At 45.0% G+C, this 14,670-nt stretch overlaps 1 protein-coding gene across 5 annotated transcripts in view; it reads left to right on the top strand.

Annotated features, from left to right (window-relative positions):
* The window catches only part of rps6ka1 (ribosomal protein S6 kinase a, polypeptide 1), a 110,955-nt gene extending 97,453 nt beyond the window's left edge, over positions 1-13,502 (top strand). For all 5 annotated transcript variants that reach the window (XM_024429724.2, XM_024429725.2, XM_024429722.2 and 2 more), the window contains 8 exons: positions 4,645-4,770; positions 5,173-5,262; positions 5,565-5,723; positions 6,083-6,244; positions 8,828-8,904; positions 9,068-9,185; positions 9,804-9,941; positions 13,339-13,502. In XM_024429724.2, coding sequence (XP_024285492.2) covers positions 4,645-4,770; positions 5,173-5,262; positions 5,565-5,723; positions 6,083-6,244; positions 8,828-8,904; positions 9,068-9,185; positions 9,804-9,941; positions 13,339-13,461 — 993 coding nt within the window. In that variant the 3' untranslated portion in view covers positions 13,462-13,502. The remainder of the gene's footprint in view (positions 1-4,644; positions 4,771-5,172; positions 5,263-5,564; positions 5,724-6,082; positions 6,245-8,827; positions 8,905-9,067; positions 9,186-9,803; positions 9,942-13,338) is intronic.
* The last annotated feature ends 1,168 nt before the right edge of the window (positions 13,503-14,670 follow it).

Here is a 14,670-nt window from a genome sequence, read left to right as displayed (position 1 = left end):
ACTGTCAGCTTTAATTTGAGGGTATTTTCAACCATATCTTATGCGCCAGGACCATTCACAGTTGCGCTCACTCAGTTTAGCTCAACGCTGATTGGCTACTGTTTTATATTTAAAAAAATGATTAAGGGAGGACATATGCTTGATGGCATTCAATGCTGCGGGCGGCAAAAATATCATACTCGTTTTGACCAGACAGCATTAGATAGATGGGTTACACATACTGAGATAGGGGGGGTGCTGTTTCGCTTGCTTTTTCCGGTGAGATACATTCAGCCTCTTGCAAACTGAAGGAAAATTATGAAACCAATAGACGAGAGATGTTTTTATTTATTTTTTTGTCCATTTTTGGGGCAAGCCTGGTTTCCCTTTTGCATCCATGAATACACGCCACAGAAACAGTAACTAAATACAAAGAAGAAATATTAGAATGAGTTATGTCTGGAATGCAGTATTTACAGTAAACACTGTGTGAAATGTGTCCAGTGGTTCAATGTCTCTATGACATGGGACAGTAGCGTTGGCTATGTGCGTGTGTTTGTGAGTATGAGGTGTGTGCGTGCGTCACCTGGTAGATAGCTAGTGATGGCTGTTCAACAGTCTGATGCCTGGTAATAAAAGCTGTTTTTTTCTTCTCTCAGTCTTGGCACTGATGCACCTGTACTGTCTCTGTCTGCCAGATGGTAGCCGAGTGAACAGTCCGTAGCTCGGTTGACTGAAGTCCTTAATGGCATGGGGTGTGGCTGTGTGGGCGAATATTAAAAACAGCAGTTGTAGTCTTGCTACGCCATGATGTCCTGTGTATAAATCGTGTATATATTTTTTTATATATTTTTTCATGTTTTTCTCAACTTCAACATTACTCTCCTGCAGTCTGCCACACCCAATGTGGTATGGATCTGCTATTTTCTTCACATTTGAACCGAAAATCCCCAACAGAAGCTAGCCAGCTAACTAGCTATTAGTCATCTAGCCACGGCTAGCGGTCATCAGCTACCTTTAGCCCGGACAACTCTTGCCAGTTTGCACAGCGCGACTCAAACCAGAGCAAATCGGACGTATTTTTCTCCATATCTCCGGATTCCTATCGCAAGCTCTGAACCTTTTCACCTGGATCATCGCAGCTAGCTAGCTGCTATCCGAGTGACCATTCCTGGCTAACGTCTCTGTCCCGAAGCAAGAACCAACTAGGCTGGAGCTAGCCGTTGCTAGGTCCATCTCCCAGCTAGCCGAAGAGGTCCATCAGCCAGTCCTTGGGCTACAATACCCATTTTGCCAATTGCCCTGGACCCCCGCATACTTATCATGACTCGACTACTGACGTAATTCGCCCAAGGTTTTTTTTTCAACTGGCTCCTCGGTCGCGACGTCTCCTGAACGCCCATCTGCTAGCCGTGGCTCGCTAGCTGTCTAGAGCATATCGGACTGTTAGCTTAAGAGGCCCATCGGACAATTTCTTAGCCCACTATACCTATTTTGCCAATAGGCCTGGACCCTTTTACTCTCTGTTCCGAACGTACTAGACGACCAGTTCTTATAGCCTTTAGCCGTACCCTTATCCTACTCCTCCGGTGATGTAGAGGTTAATCCAGGCCCTACAGTGCCTAGCTCCACTCCCATTCCCCAGGCGCTCCCATTTGTTGACTTATGTAACTCTAAAAGCCTTGGTTTCATGCATTTTAACATTAGAAGCCTCCACCCTAAGTTTGTTTTATTCACTGCCTTGCCACACTCTGCCAACCCGTGTCTGAATCCTGGCTTAGGAAGACCACCAAAAAAAACAATGTCCATCCCCAACTATAACATTTTTTGACAAGATAGAACTGGCAAAGGGTGTGGAGTTGCAATCTACTGCAGAGACATCCTGCAGAGTTGTCTTACTATCCATGTCTGTGCCCAAACAATTTGAGCTTCTACTTTTAAAAATCCACCTTTCCAGAAAGAAGTGTCTCACCGTTGTGGCTTGCTATAGAGCACCTTCTGCCCCAGCTGTGCCCTGGACACCATATGTGAATTGATTTCCCCCATCTATCTTCAGAGCTCGTGCTGTTAGGTGACCTAAACTGGGACATGCTTAACACACCGGCCATTCTACAATCTAAGCTTGATGCCCTCAATCTCACACAAATTATCAATGAACCTACCAGGTACAACCCCAAATCTGTAAACACGGGCACCCTCATAGATATCATCCTAACCAAACTGCCCTCCAAATACTCCTCTGCTGTATTTAGGATCTCAGCGATCACTGCCTCATTGCCTGCGTCCGTAATGGGTCTGCGGTCAAACGACCACCCCTCATCACTGTCAACCGCTCCCTAAAACACTTCAGCGAGCAGGCCTTTCTAATCAACCTGGCCCGGGTATCCTTGAAGGATATTGACCTCATTCCATCAGTAGAGGATGCTTGGTTATTCTTTAAAAGTGCTTTCCTCACCATCTTAAATAAGCATGCCCCATTCTCAAAATGTAGAACCAGGAACAGATGTAGCCCTTGGTTCACTCCAGACCTGACTGCCCTTGACCAGCACAAAAACATGCTGTGGCGTACTGCATGAGCATCGAATAGCCCCCGCAATATGCAACATTTCAGGGATGTTGGGAACCAATATACACAGGCAGTTAGGAAAGCAAAGGCTAGCTTTTTCAAAAATAAATTTGCATTCTGTAGCACTAGCTCCAAAAATGTCTGGGACATTGTAAAGTCCATGGAGAATAAGAGCACCCCCTCCCAGCTGCCCACTGCACTGAGGCTAGGAAACACTGTCACCACCAATAAATCCGCGATAATTGAGAATTTCAATAAGCATTATTCTACGGCTGGCCATGCTTTCCACCTGGCTACCCCTATCCCGGTCAACAGCCCTGCGCCCCCTGCAGCAACTTGCCCAAGCCTCCCACATTAGATGGCTGATGTTCTGAAAGAGCTGCAAAATCTGGACCCCTACAAATCAGCAGGGCTAGACAATCTGGAGCCTCTCTTCCTAAATTTATCCGCCAAAATTGTTGCAACCCCTATTACTAGCCTGTTCAACCTCTTTCGTATTGTCTGAGATCCCCAAAGATTGGAAAGCTGCCGCGGTCATCCCCCTCTTCAAAGGGGGTGACACTCTAGACCCATACTGTTACAGACCTATATGTATTCATCGACCTGGCCAAGGCTTTCGACTCTGTCCATCACCATTCTTATCGGCACACTCAACAGCCTTGGTTTCTCAAATGACTGCCTCGACTGGTTCACCAACTACTTCTCAGACAGAGTTCAGTGTGTCAAATCGGAGGGTCTTTTGTCTGGACCTCTGGCAGTCTCTATGGGGGTACCACAGGGTTCAATCCACGAGCCGACTCTTTTCTCTGTATATTTCAATGGTGTCGCTCTTGCTGCTGGTGATTCTCTGATCCACCTCTACGCAGATGACACCATTCTGTATACTTCTGGCCCTTCTTTTGGACACTGTGTTAACTAACCTCCAGACAAGGTTCAATGTCATACAACTCTCCTTCCGTGGCCTCCAACTGCACCTAAATGCATGCGCTTCAACCAATCGATGCCCACCTGCCCGCCCGTCCAGCATCTCACTACTCTGGACAACTACAAATACCTAGGTGTCTGGTTAGACTGTAAACTCTCCTTCCAGACTCACATTTAGCATCTCCAATCCCAATTTAAATCTAGAATCAGCTTCCTATTTCGCAACAAAGCATCCTTCACTCATGCTGCCAATCATACCCTCGTAAAACTGACTGTCCTACCAATCCTTGACTTCGGTGATGTAATTTACAAAATGGCCTCCAACACTCTACTCAGCAAATTGGATGCAGTCTATCACAGTGCCATCCGTTTTGTCACCAAAGCCCCATATACTACCCACCACTGCGACCTGTATGCTCTCATTGGCTGGCCCTCGCTTCATATTCTTCGCCAAACCTACTGGCTCCAGGTCATCTAAGTCTTTGCTAGGTAAAACCATGCCTTATCTCAGCTCGCTGGTCACCATAACAGCACCCACCCGTAGCACGCGCTCCCACAGGTATATTTCACTGGACTCCCCAAAGCCAATTCCTCATTTGGCCGCCTTTCCTTCCACTTCTCTGCTGCCAATGACTGGAACGATCTGCAAAAATCACTGAAGCTGGAGACCCATATCTCCCTCACTAGCTTTAAGCACCAGCTGTCAGAGCACTGCACCTGTACATAGCTCATCTGCAAATAGCCCATCCATCTACCTCATCCCCATACTTTTATTTATTTTATTTATTTTGCTCCTTTGCATCCCAGTATCTCTACTTGCACACTCATCTTCTGCACATATCACTCCAATGTTTAATTGCTATATTGTAATTATTTCACCTGTATGGCCTATTTATTGCCTTACCTCCCTTATCCTACCTCATTTGCACACACTGTATATAGACTTTTTCTCTTGTATTATTGACTGTATGTTTGTTTATTCCATGTGTAACTCTGTGTTTGTGTCGCACTGCTTTGCTTTTTCTTGGCCAGGTCGCAGTTGTAAGTGAGAACTTGTTCTCAACTAGCCTATCTGGTTAAATAAAGGTGAAATAAAATATGAAAAAATAAACTGTGTGTGATGCTGTAACCCTATACAGTAGCACTCATTTCCCTATGTTTTCTGCTTGCTGCAGCAACTCCATGGGAAGAACCTGTTGTTCAGCGATGGCTACGTGCTGAAGGAAGACATCGGCATGGGCTCCTTCTCTGTCTGCAAGCGCTGCGTCCACAAAGCCACCAACACAGAGTACGCCGCCAAGGTCAGAACAGACACAGACACACACACACACTTCTCTGTCTGCAGGACCTCTGCGTCCCCAAAGCAACCAACACCGAGTACCCCGCCATGGTACCAAATCATACGCTGTAGCCTCCCTCTCTCTGGGTGTATATCCTGAAATATCAAGCAAGTCACTCTCTCCAATCCCCCATGTTTTATTCGTCCATCTTGTGGGGTGCTTAATCATTGCTAATACAGCAATTGGACATAACTCTCTGAAAGATACATTTGAACAATTTATGTTGAGTAAGTTATTCAGATCTGTCTTTTGGAGAGTGCTGTTCTAATCCTTTCCTAGCTCTTGTCTCGCTCCAACTCAATCATAACGGTTTCCTAATGGGGTATTTATAATGGCATCTGTGGTATTATTGTGCACTACCAGGTGATTGACAAGACCATGACAGACCCCTCCGAGGAGATCGAGATCCTGCTGCGATACGGCCAGCACCCCAACATCATCACCCTGAAGGATGTGAGCACGTACACTGAAACACACACACACACACACACACAATCATCACCCTGAAGGATGTGGGCACACACACACACACACACACACACACATCACCCTGAAGGATGTGAGCACGTACACTGAAACACACACGCACACACAATCATCACCCTGAAGGATGTGGGCACACACACAATCATCACCCTGAAGGATGTGGGCACACACACACACACACACACATCATCCGGAAGGAAGTGAGTACACGCGCACACACACACCTGCACAGACTGCATCATCCTTCATGTGTTCTTTCCTTCCGTCAGGTGTATGACAATGGGAAGCAGGTGTATCTGGTGACAGAGCTGATGCGAGGCGGGGAGCTGCTGGACCGGATCCTGAAACAGAAGTTCTTCTCCGAGCGCGAGGCCAGCTCCGTGCTCCACACCATCACCAAGACTGTAGAATACCTCCACGCACAGGGGGTGAGACGACTCTCTACGCACACACTGTAACACACTGCTGAATATGGACCTGAATGAACTTTGTCTTAACAAGAGTTTCTAGATATTCCTTTATCCTTTTTCCTATGTTCTAATATTCTTACTTTCAAAAAAGATTTATGTCACAGTATTAACACTCAAGGCAACTACTGGACAACCAACATCGTATCTCCAAAAAGTCCATTGGAAGTCAAATTGTCGAAGTAACAGTTGAAGGTTTATTTTTGTGTTAACATTTGACCCTTGCCAAGTTGTCTTTCAATCCCCTCTCTCCTTCTCCCGCTTCACCTCTACCTCTCCTCCCCCTCCGTTCCTCATTTCTCCACCTCCCTTCTCTCCAGGTGGTTCACAGGGACCTGAAGCCTAGTAACATCCTGTATGTAGATGAGTTGGGGAACCCCGAGTCCATCAGGATCTGTGACTTTGGTTTCGCCAAGCAGCTGAGAGCTGACAACGGCCTGCTCATGACCCCCTGCTATACTGCTAACTTCGTAGCCCCGGAGGTAAGGCCCGGGACTGTGTTTGTGTGTGTGATGACGATTATGATTAATACCTGTATATACACTGAGAATACCACACATTAGGAACACCTTCCTAAAATTGAGTTGCACCCCCTTTTGCCCTCAGAACAGCCTCATTTTGTCGGGGCATGGATGCTGGCCTTGTTAACTCCAATGCTTCCCACAGTTGTCGATTTGGCTGGATGTCTATTGGGCGGTGGACCAGTCTTGATATACACAGGAAACTGTTGTGTGAAAAAGCCTGGCTGTGGCGGTCACGACATTTTGTCAGCCGGTTATTGTCATGCAAAAGTCTGCCGGTCTCACGGTAATTTACCGTTAATGCACATAAACACCTTTAGAGTTTCCAGGCCTCCACACATACAAGCCGCTGATGCATGCCTTTGGAACATCTACATTTTTAAAAAAAGTCTAATAAATCAATTGAACATACTCCATCACAATAAATCCATTATTTATTTTAGGCAGGTCTAAAGAAATATTATTAAGAGAATGTATTTTATTCGAAGAGCTTAGGAGTTGGCCAACTGTATGTTATCAGGCTTGTTAATTTAGCCTTCAAGTTATGCCATTATTTTATATTAAGAAGAATATAATTGAACTTAGCTGAATAAAATAGAAAGGCTATTTTTCCCAGTCTGGATTGAGAGTGCGCATATGAAGTGGGTATGTTGAGCGTAAAAGTAATAATTTGAAACGGGTCCTAGATTTAGAGTTGCTTGGCAACTTTAGTTGTGAATGATACAAACCAAAAGATACTTTTGTATGTGGACACCCCTTCAAATTAGTGAATTTGGCTATTTCAGCCATACCTGTTGCTGACAAGTGTATCAAAATTGCACAGCCATGCAAATCACACAGTCATGCAATTTCCATAGACAAACATTGGCAGTAGAATGGCCTTACTGAAGAGCTCAGTGACTTTCAATGTGGGACCGTCATAGGATGCCACCTTTCCAACAAGTCAGTTTGTCAAATTTCTGCCGTGCGAGAGCTGCCCCGGTCAACTGTGAAGTGGAAACGTCTAGGAGCAACAATGGCTCAGTCACGAAATGGTAGGCCACACAAACTCACAGAACGGGACAGCCGAGTGCTGAAGCACGTACCGCGTACAAATCGTCTGTCCTCAGATGCAACACACTCTACGGAGTTCCAAACTGCCTCTGGAAGCAATGTCAGCACCAGAACTGTTTGTCGGGAGCTTCATGAAATGGGTTTCCATGGCCGATCACCAGGCGCAATGCCATGCGTTGGCTGGAGTGGTGTAAAGCTCACTGCCATTGGACTCTGGAGCAGTGGAAATGCGTTTTCACCATCTGGCAGTCTGATGGACGAATCTGGGTTTGACGGATGCCATGAGAAAGCTACCTGCCTCAATGCATAGTGCCAACTGTAAAGTTTGGTGGAGGAGGAACAATGGTCTGATTTTCATAGTTTGGGCTAGGCCTCTTAGTTCCAGTAAAGGGAAATCAACGTTATAGCATACAATGACATTCTAGACGGTTTGAGGAGGCAACAGTTTGAGGAAGGCCCTTTCCTGTTTCAGCATGACAATGCCCCCGTAAAGCGAGGTCCATACAGAAATGGTTTGTCAAGATCGGTGTGGAAGAACTTGACTGGCCTGCACAGAGCTCAACCCCATGGAATACCTTTGGGATGAATTGGAACGCCAACTGTGAGCCAGCCCCAATCGGCCAACACCAGTACCCGACCTCAGTAATGCTCTTGTGGCTGAATGAAAGCAGGTCCCCGCAGCAATGTTCCAACATCTAGTGGAAAGCCTTCCATGGGAAACCAAGTGAAATCTGTTTGGGTACATCCTATAGTAACATGTTTTCACAACAGAACCTATTTCATTAAACTGACAGCCTCTCTCTCTGCGCACTGGAGAAAGGAATGAAGAGGGGGATGAGAATGCAAAGTGGTGAGGTATTCTGTAGCTAAAGGTAATGTGTCAGCCTATTAATTCTGAAAATAAATTCATTATAATTCATTATAATTGTAGGCTAACTCTGAATTTGTTTAATTTAAGATAGACCAATTATGTATCAAAGATATCTTAAATCAGTATATATTTATATTTTTGCCCTGTGTAATATAATATAAGGTAGGCTATGTATTGTATAATGGTACAATCATTATTTTAATTCAGTTTTGTTTTGTTTGCGGGCCTGGTCTCAAATCAAATGAAATGTCACCGCAACAGCCTATGTCTGGCATCTACTACCATACCCCGTTTAAAGGCCATCTTTTGTCTTGCCCGTTCACCCTCTGAATGGTAATACATACACAATCCATGCCTCAATTGTCTCACGGCTTAAAACCCGTCCTTCAACCTGTCTCCTCCCCTTCATCTACGCCGATTTGAGGTGACATTAATAAGGGATCACGTCTTTCACCTGGTCAGTCTGTCACGGAAAGAGCAGGTGTTCTTAATGTTTTGTAATGCCCAAGAGTAGCGTCCTTGGCAAATTCTAGGGAGTATAGCCTTTGGGCGTATAGCTGGACCACGGTGATGCACGATAGCCAATATTGTGACGCATTGCTCTGTCCTGTGTGTTCCAGGTGTTGAAGCGTCAGGGCTATGATGAGGGCTGTGATGTTTGGAGTCTGGGTGTCTTGCTGTACACCACGCTGGCTGGGTGAGGAACACGCGCGCACACACACCACACCCCGCTCACACATCTGTGCACTATATTCCACTCCGTAGGGCATCTACATCCAACAAGATGTCATTTTGTCACTCGCGTTCGTACGCACTCTCCCGTTTGACTTGTCCCATGTGCTCCCTCCCTCCCCTTTCAGCTTCACTCCGTTTGCCAATGGGCCCGAGGACACTCCAGATGAGATCCTGAGCAGGATAGGAAGCGGTCACTTCACCCTGACCGGAGGCAACTGGGACGGCGTGTCGGATGCAGCCAAGGTACAGTACGACTGACTAGGACTTGCTGGGAAACTTGAAGTGAAACAAAAGTTTTTTTTAGTTTGGATTTCAAGGATAGAGGTGCACAGTATATATAATATGACAAAAACCCATCAAACTGGCCTGAGTGGCGCAGCAGTCTAAGGCACTGCTGATGCGTCACTTCTGACCCAGGTTTGATCCCAGGCTGTGTCGCAGCTGGCCGTGACCGGGAGACCCATATGGCGTTGCACAATTGGCCCAGCGTCGTCCTGGTTAGGGGCCTTCTGGGTTTTCCTTGTCCCATCGTGCTCTAGCGATAGTGGCGGGCCGGGCGCCTGCTAGCTGACTTTGGTTGCAAGCTGGGTGGTGTTTTCTCTGACACATTGGTGCGGCTGGCTTCCGGAATAGCGGGCAGCGTTTTAAGAAGCAGTGAGGCTTGGCGGGGTCGTGTTTCGGAGGACTAATGGCTCGCAAAATTCGCCTCTCCCGAGTACGTAGGGGATTTGCAGCGGTGGAACAAGACTAACTACCAATTGGACATCACGAAATTGGGGAGATAAAGGGGTGAAAGTACAACAACAAAAACATCAAACCATTAATATCTTCCTTCCTGTTGTGTGTGTTCTTTCTCTATAGGACCTGGTGTCTAAGATGCTCCACGTGGACCCCCACCAGCGGCTGACGGCCATGCAGGTCCTCAAGCACCCCTGGATTGTTCAGAGGGACAAGCTGCCTAACAGCCAGCTGCAGCACCAGGACCCAAAGCTGGTCAAGGTACTGGATTGATACTATAATGTTGTGCGCACTGGGAAATCCAGGGTTTGGGAGTCAACTCCGTTCTTGTTCACATGGTAAATTTCTATTTCTATTGGACACAGCGGACAATGCCATTACAGTCCCGAAAAGTACATTCCAGAATAAAGCAATGTGACCAAACGTTTTATTTTCCAAGGTATATTTTGGGGAATTTTATGCTTCATTGGATCGAGGAGAGACAATGGGGAAGAGGGATAGAGAGTGTGCTGAAGTGGCAGTGGGCCGGATTCGAACCCGTGCTGCAGCGGTATATGTGATCCGGAGGCAGCGGTTTAGTCCGTTAGACACTTTGTGGTGCCTGCAGCGCTTTATTTGGAAATCGGGAGGTGACTGAACAAAAAGTGGGCGTGACCTGGGGAGCTCTGAGGTACCGGACGAGAAAGTGAAGAAACTTTATGATACAGCATTGCATATCATGGCATTTGCGTGGTGACATTGAGTAGAATAGAGGTACTTACAGAATTTGCACACATGGGTAAAAAAATAGATATTGCGCCTTTTTATAAAAACATTTAATGTATTTTACGGAACTGGAGACTTTAGTGAAATATTTTTGAATACCACACAAATTATCGAAATGACAGGCTACTTTGACACTGACAGAGAAATACGAAAAAATAGCGGAGACTAAATATTGTACAATATGAGGAGGAAATTATAGTCCTAATCAAGTTCCAGTGTCACTCACCAGTGATGCTGTTCGCTCAATAGGGCTACAGTTGAAGTCGGAAGTTTACATACACTTAGGTTGGAGTCATTAAAACTCGTTTTACAACCACTCCACAAATTCCTTGTTAACAAACTATAGTTTTTGCAAGTCGGTTAGGACATCTACATTGTGCATGTCACAGGTAATTTTTCCAACAATTGTTTACAGGCAGATTATTTCACCTATAACTCACTGTATTATAATTCCTGTGGGTCAGACGTTTACATACACTAAGTTGACTGTGCCTTTAAACAGCTTGGAAAATTCCAGAAAACGATGTCATGGCTTTAGAAGCTTATGATAGGCTAATTGACATAATTTGAGTCAATTGGAGGTGTACCTGTGGATGTATTTCAAGGTCTACCTTCAAACTCAGTGTCTCTTTGCTTGACATCATGGGAAAATTAAAAGAAATCAGCCAAGACCTCAGAAAATAACCAATTCTGGTTCATCCTTGGGAGCAATTTCCAAATGCCTGAAGGTACCACGTTCATCTGTACAAACAATAGTACGCAAGTATAAACGCAATGGGACCACACAGCCATCATACCGCTCAGGAAGGAGATGCGTTCTGTCTCCTAGAGATTAATGTACGTCGGTGCAAAAAGTGCAAATCAATCCCAGATCAACAGCAAAGGACCTTGTGAAGATGCTTGGAGGAAGCAGGTACAAAAGTATCTATAACCACAGTATAACGAGTCCTATATCGACATAACCTGAAAGGCCACTCAGCAAGGAAGAAGCCACTGCTCCAAAACCACCATAAAAAAGCCAGACTCATACTTTTTGGAGAAATGTCCTCTGGTCTGATGAAACAAAAATAGAACTGTTTGGCCATAATGACCATCGTTATGTTTGGAGGAAAAAGGGGGAGGCTTGCAAGCCGAAGAACACCATCCCAACCGTGAAGCACGTGGGTGGCAGCATCATGTTGTGGGGGTACTTTGCTGCAGGAGGCACTGGTGCACTTACAAAATAGATGGCATCATGAGGTAGGAAAATTGTGGCTATATTCAAGCAACATCTCAAGACATCAGTCAGGAAGTTAAAGCTCAAAGTCACAAATGGGTCTTCCAAATGGACAATGACCACAAGCATACTTCCACAGTTGTGGCAAAATGGTTTAAGGAAAACAGAGTCAAGGTATTGGAGTGGCCATCACAAAGCCCTGCCCTCAATCCTATAGATAATGTGTGGTCAGAACTGAAAACGCGTGTGCGAGCAAAGAGGCCTACAAACCTGACTCAGTTACACCAGTTCTGTCAGGAGGAATGGGCAAAAATTCCCCCAACTTATTGTGGGAAGCTTGTAGAAGGCTACCCAAAACATTTGACCCAAGTTAAACATTTTAAAGGCAATGCTACCAAATACTAATTGAGTGTATGGAAACTTCTGACCCACTGGGAATGTGATGAAAGCAATGAAAGCTGAAATCATTCTCGCTACTATAATTCTGACATTTCACATAAAATAAAGTGGTGATCCTACCTGACCTAAGACAGGGAATTGTTACTAATATTAAATGTCAGGAAATGTTACACTGAGTTTAAATGTATTTGGCTAAGGTTTATGTAAACTTCCGACTTCAACTGCATTTGGGAATTTATAAAATATGTTGGGAGCCTACAGAGACACAGTCTAATTTTCAGCAGGAGCCATTTGCTTTCCAACCTGTGCTTTTCCCACAATTGTATTCAAAATATTGCGAAAGGCCTGTTTTGGCAGCTGTTCAGACAACTACAACTCAACAATCAGTTGATTGATAGCCTATTTGCAGCGTGTTACCGACTGTAGGCTATGCCTTGTGATTGGTCTACATTTTACAATCCACAGCTATTTATTTATAGCAATTGTCTATCAGAGCAGGGAGTGATCATAGAAATGTAATTTCATTCTAGTTCTATGAGAGATATACAGGCGCGTTTCTCTCTCACAAAACCAACGGCCACGCATTGGTCTCTGGACTTCAATGTTGCACAAACTTTATCCCTGGCCTGGCCCAACCGTAATCATTTCTCAGAATATCAGGCACGGGCTGGAAATATGTTTTTACATGACATTTAGGCAGGATAATTAACAGGAGGTGTCTTAATAAACTCTGATTGATTGCTTTTATTCAAGTTGCCTTCTCTTTCAAGTTAAAGCTGCAGTTTGTAGCTTTTTGGGAGACCTGACCAAATTCACACACACATGTGAGTTATAGATCTGTCATTCTCATTTCAAGCGAGTGCAGTGCTTGAGGCAAGAAGCAGTAGATATATTCTATGTGGGCTATTTCTATGATTCCCAATCTTAAATTTAGTTATTTTTGTCTTTTATTTTCAGTTTTGAACACCAGTTTCAAACAGCTAAAAATACAATATTTTGGTTTCTGAAAAATATATTTCACATTGGTTTAGATGGCAAAATGATTCTCCTACGCTGTACTTGCTACACGATTAGAATTTTAGAAACCAGGAAATGGCAGAGCGATTTCTGCATAGTGCACGTAACTTCTTTCATGCCACAAGATGTACCGGATCCGGTCAAAGAGGTTCCGGAATGCAACGGTCTTAAAGAGGTGCCGGATCCTGTGTGACTGCAACTGGAACTGTTTGTCCTCCAAACTGATATCTTGACATTGCACTACCTCTTCTCTTCTGACAGGGGGCGATGGCGGCCACCTACTCTGCCTTGAAGAGCTCCCAGCCCACGCCGGAGCTGAAGCCCATCGAGTCTTCGTTCCTGGCCCAGCGACGTGTCAAGAAGCTCCCCTCCACCTCTCTGTAGAACCATGATGACCCCCAGACTCTAGCTAGAACACCCCCCCCAGTCAGTCAGTACAGCAGTAAGTCACGGGACTGAAGAGACAACCTCTGTTTAACCAGCCACGGACCACTGACTGTATTCTGCTGTAGTCACCCCCTGCCGGTGATATCAGTCGTCTCAGTTTCCTCCTCGATAGGTGTGGTCACTGGCTGTCAATCACACCTGGACTAGTGACAGGACATGACTGGGGATAAGGAGGCAGGGGGGTAGCAGCAGGTGTTGACAAATGTGTTCGCAGTATATTTTGGATAAGAGTTGTGTGTGTGAGTCTTGAGTTTGCGAGACAACCTGCTACCACAGAGGACGTTGATGACCTCTGTTGATGTTTCGGTAGTGTTTCTGTTCTGCTGTCGTTTTGATTGGCTCTCCCCCTCAGCATCACTGTGATTGGCTGCCGCTCAGCTCTCTGCACGTCTGTCTTTCTGTATGTCTGTTTGGTGTGTCGTTCTCTCCAGTTGATTAGCTTTACGTAGTAGTAGGCTACTGCCAAATCGATTTTGTTTCTTGTTTTTGCTGTTTTTCCATTAGGAAAGCTTGAAGGGACTATGGAACAAAATGAGATCAGTCCATTGCTATCATTCTCCTATTTTGTAATGACCATTAAAGTAAAAAAATATATATTTTGCCATAAATGAGCCTGTACCAGAAGTAGCAATTCTGGGTAATGTAGCCACTGCTAATGTTTTTTTCCAAGCTGAGTGTCTCCCTGTCCATTTGCATGACTTGCGGTGAGTCCAGTCCTAGGGAAAGTTGCAGGAAGTTGTTCGCATGGTCTGGTGCAGTGTGGCGTCATGTTGCTTTGTCCTTTTCTTATCTACACTTTTCTTGGTGACCTTGCTGATTCTGAGAAGGAAAAAAAAAAAGATTGGAGAGATGTCCAAATATTTTTATTGTTAAAAAAAAAAATACAAAAAATCAAAATGAATAAGAGTATCTGTAATGCCCTAAACAAGTTGGCATGTTGAAATCTATATTCTGTTTTTTCCCCCATTGTGTTTTCTTCTTGGATATGCATATTTTGAATGCTGTGTTCACTTTTGTTGTTGCCTGTTTTATGTTTTGTTGTTCGGTCCAAAGAAAGTGGTGATTACGTTTTGTAAAAGGTATGTCGAGCACACGCTGTTGGAGCGTCCATGAGGGACTCTTTCCCACAATCCTCCTCTGTTTCGA

The sequence above is a fragment of the Oncorhynchus tshawytscha genome, linkage group LG08, assembly GCF_018296145.1.
Source record: "Oncorhynchus tshawytscha isolate Ot180627B linkage group LG08, Otsh_v2.0, whole genome shotgun sequence".
Lineage (NCBI taxonomy): Eukaryota > Metazoa > Chordata > Actinopteri > Salmoniformes > Salmonidae > Oncorhynchus > Oncorhynchus tshawytscha.
Note: the sequence above shows the minus strand (reverse complement) of the source record. Positions and strands in the feature narration are given on the sequence as shown.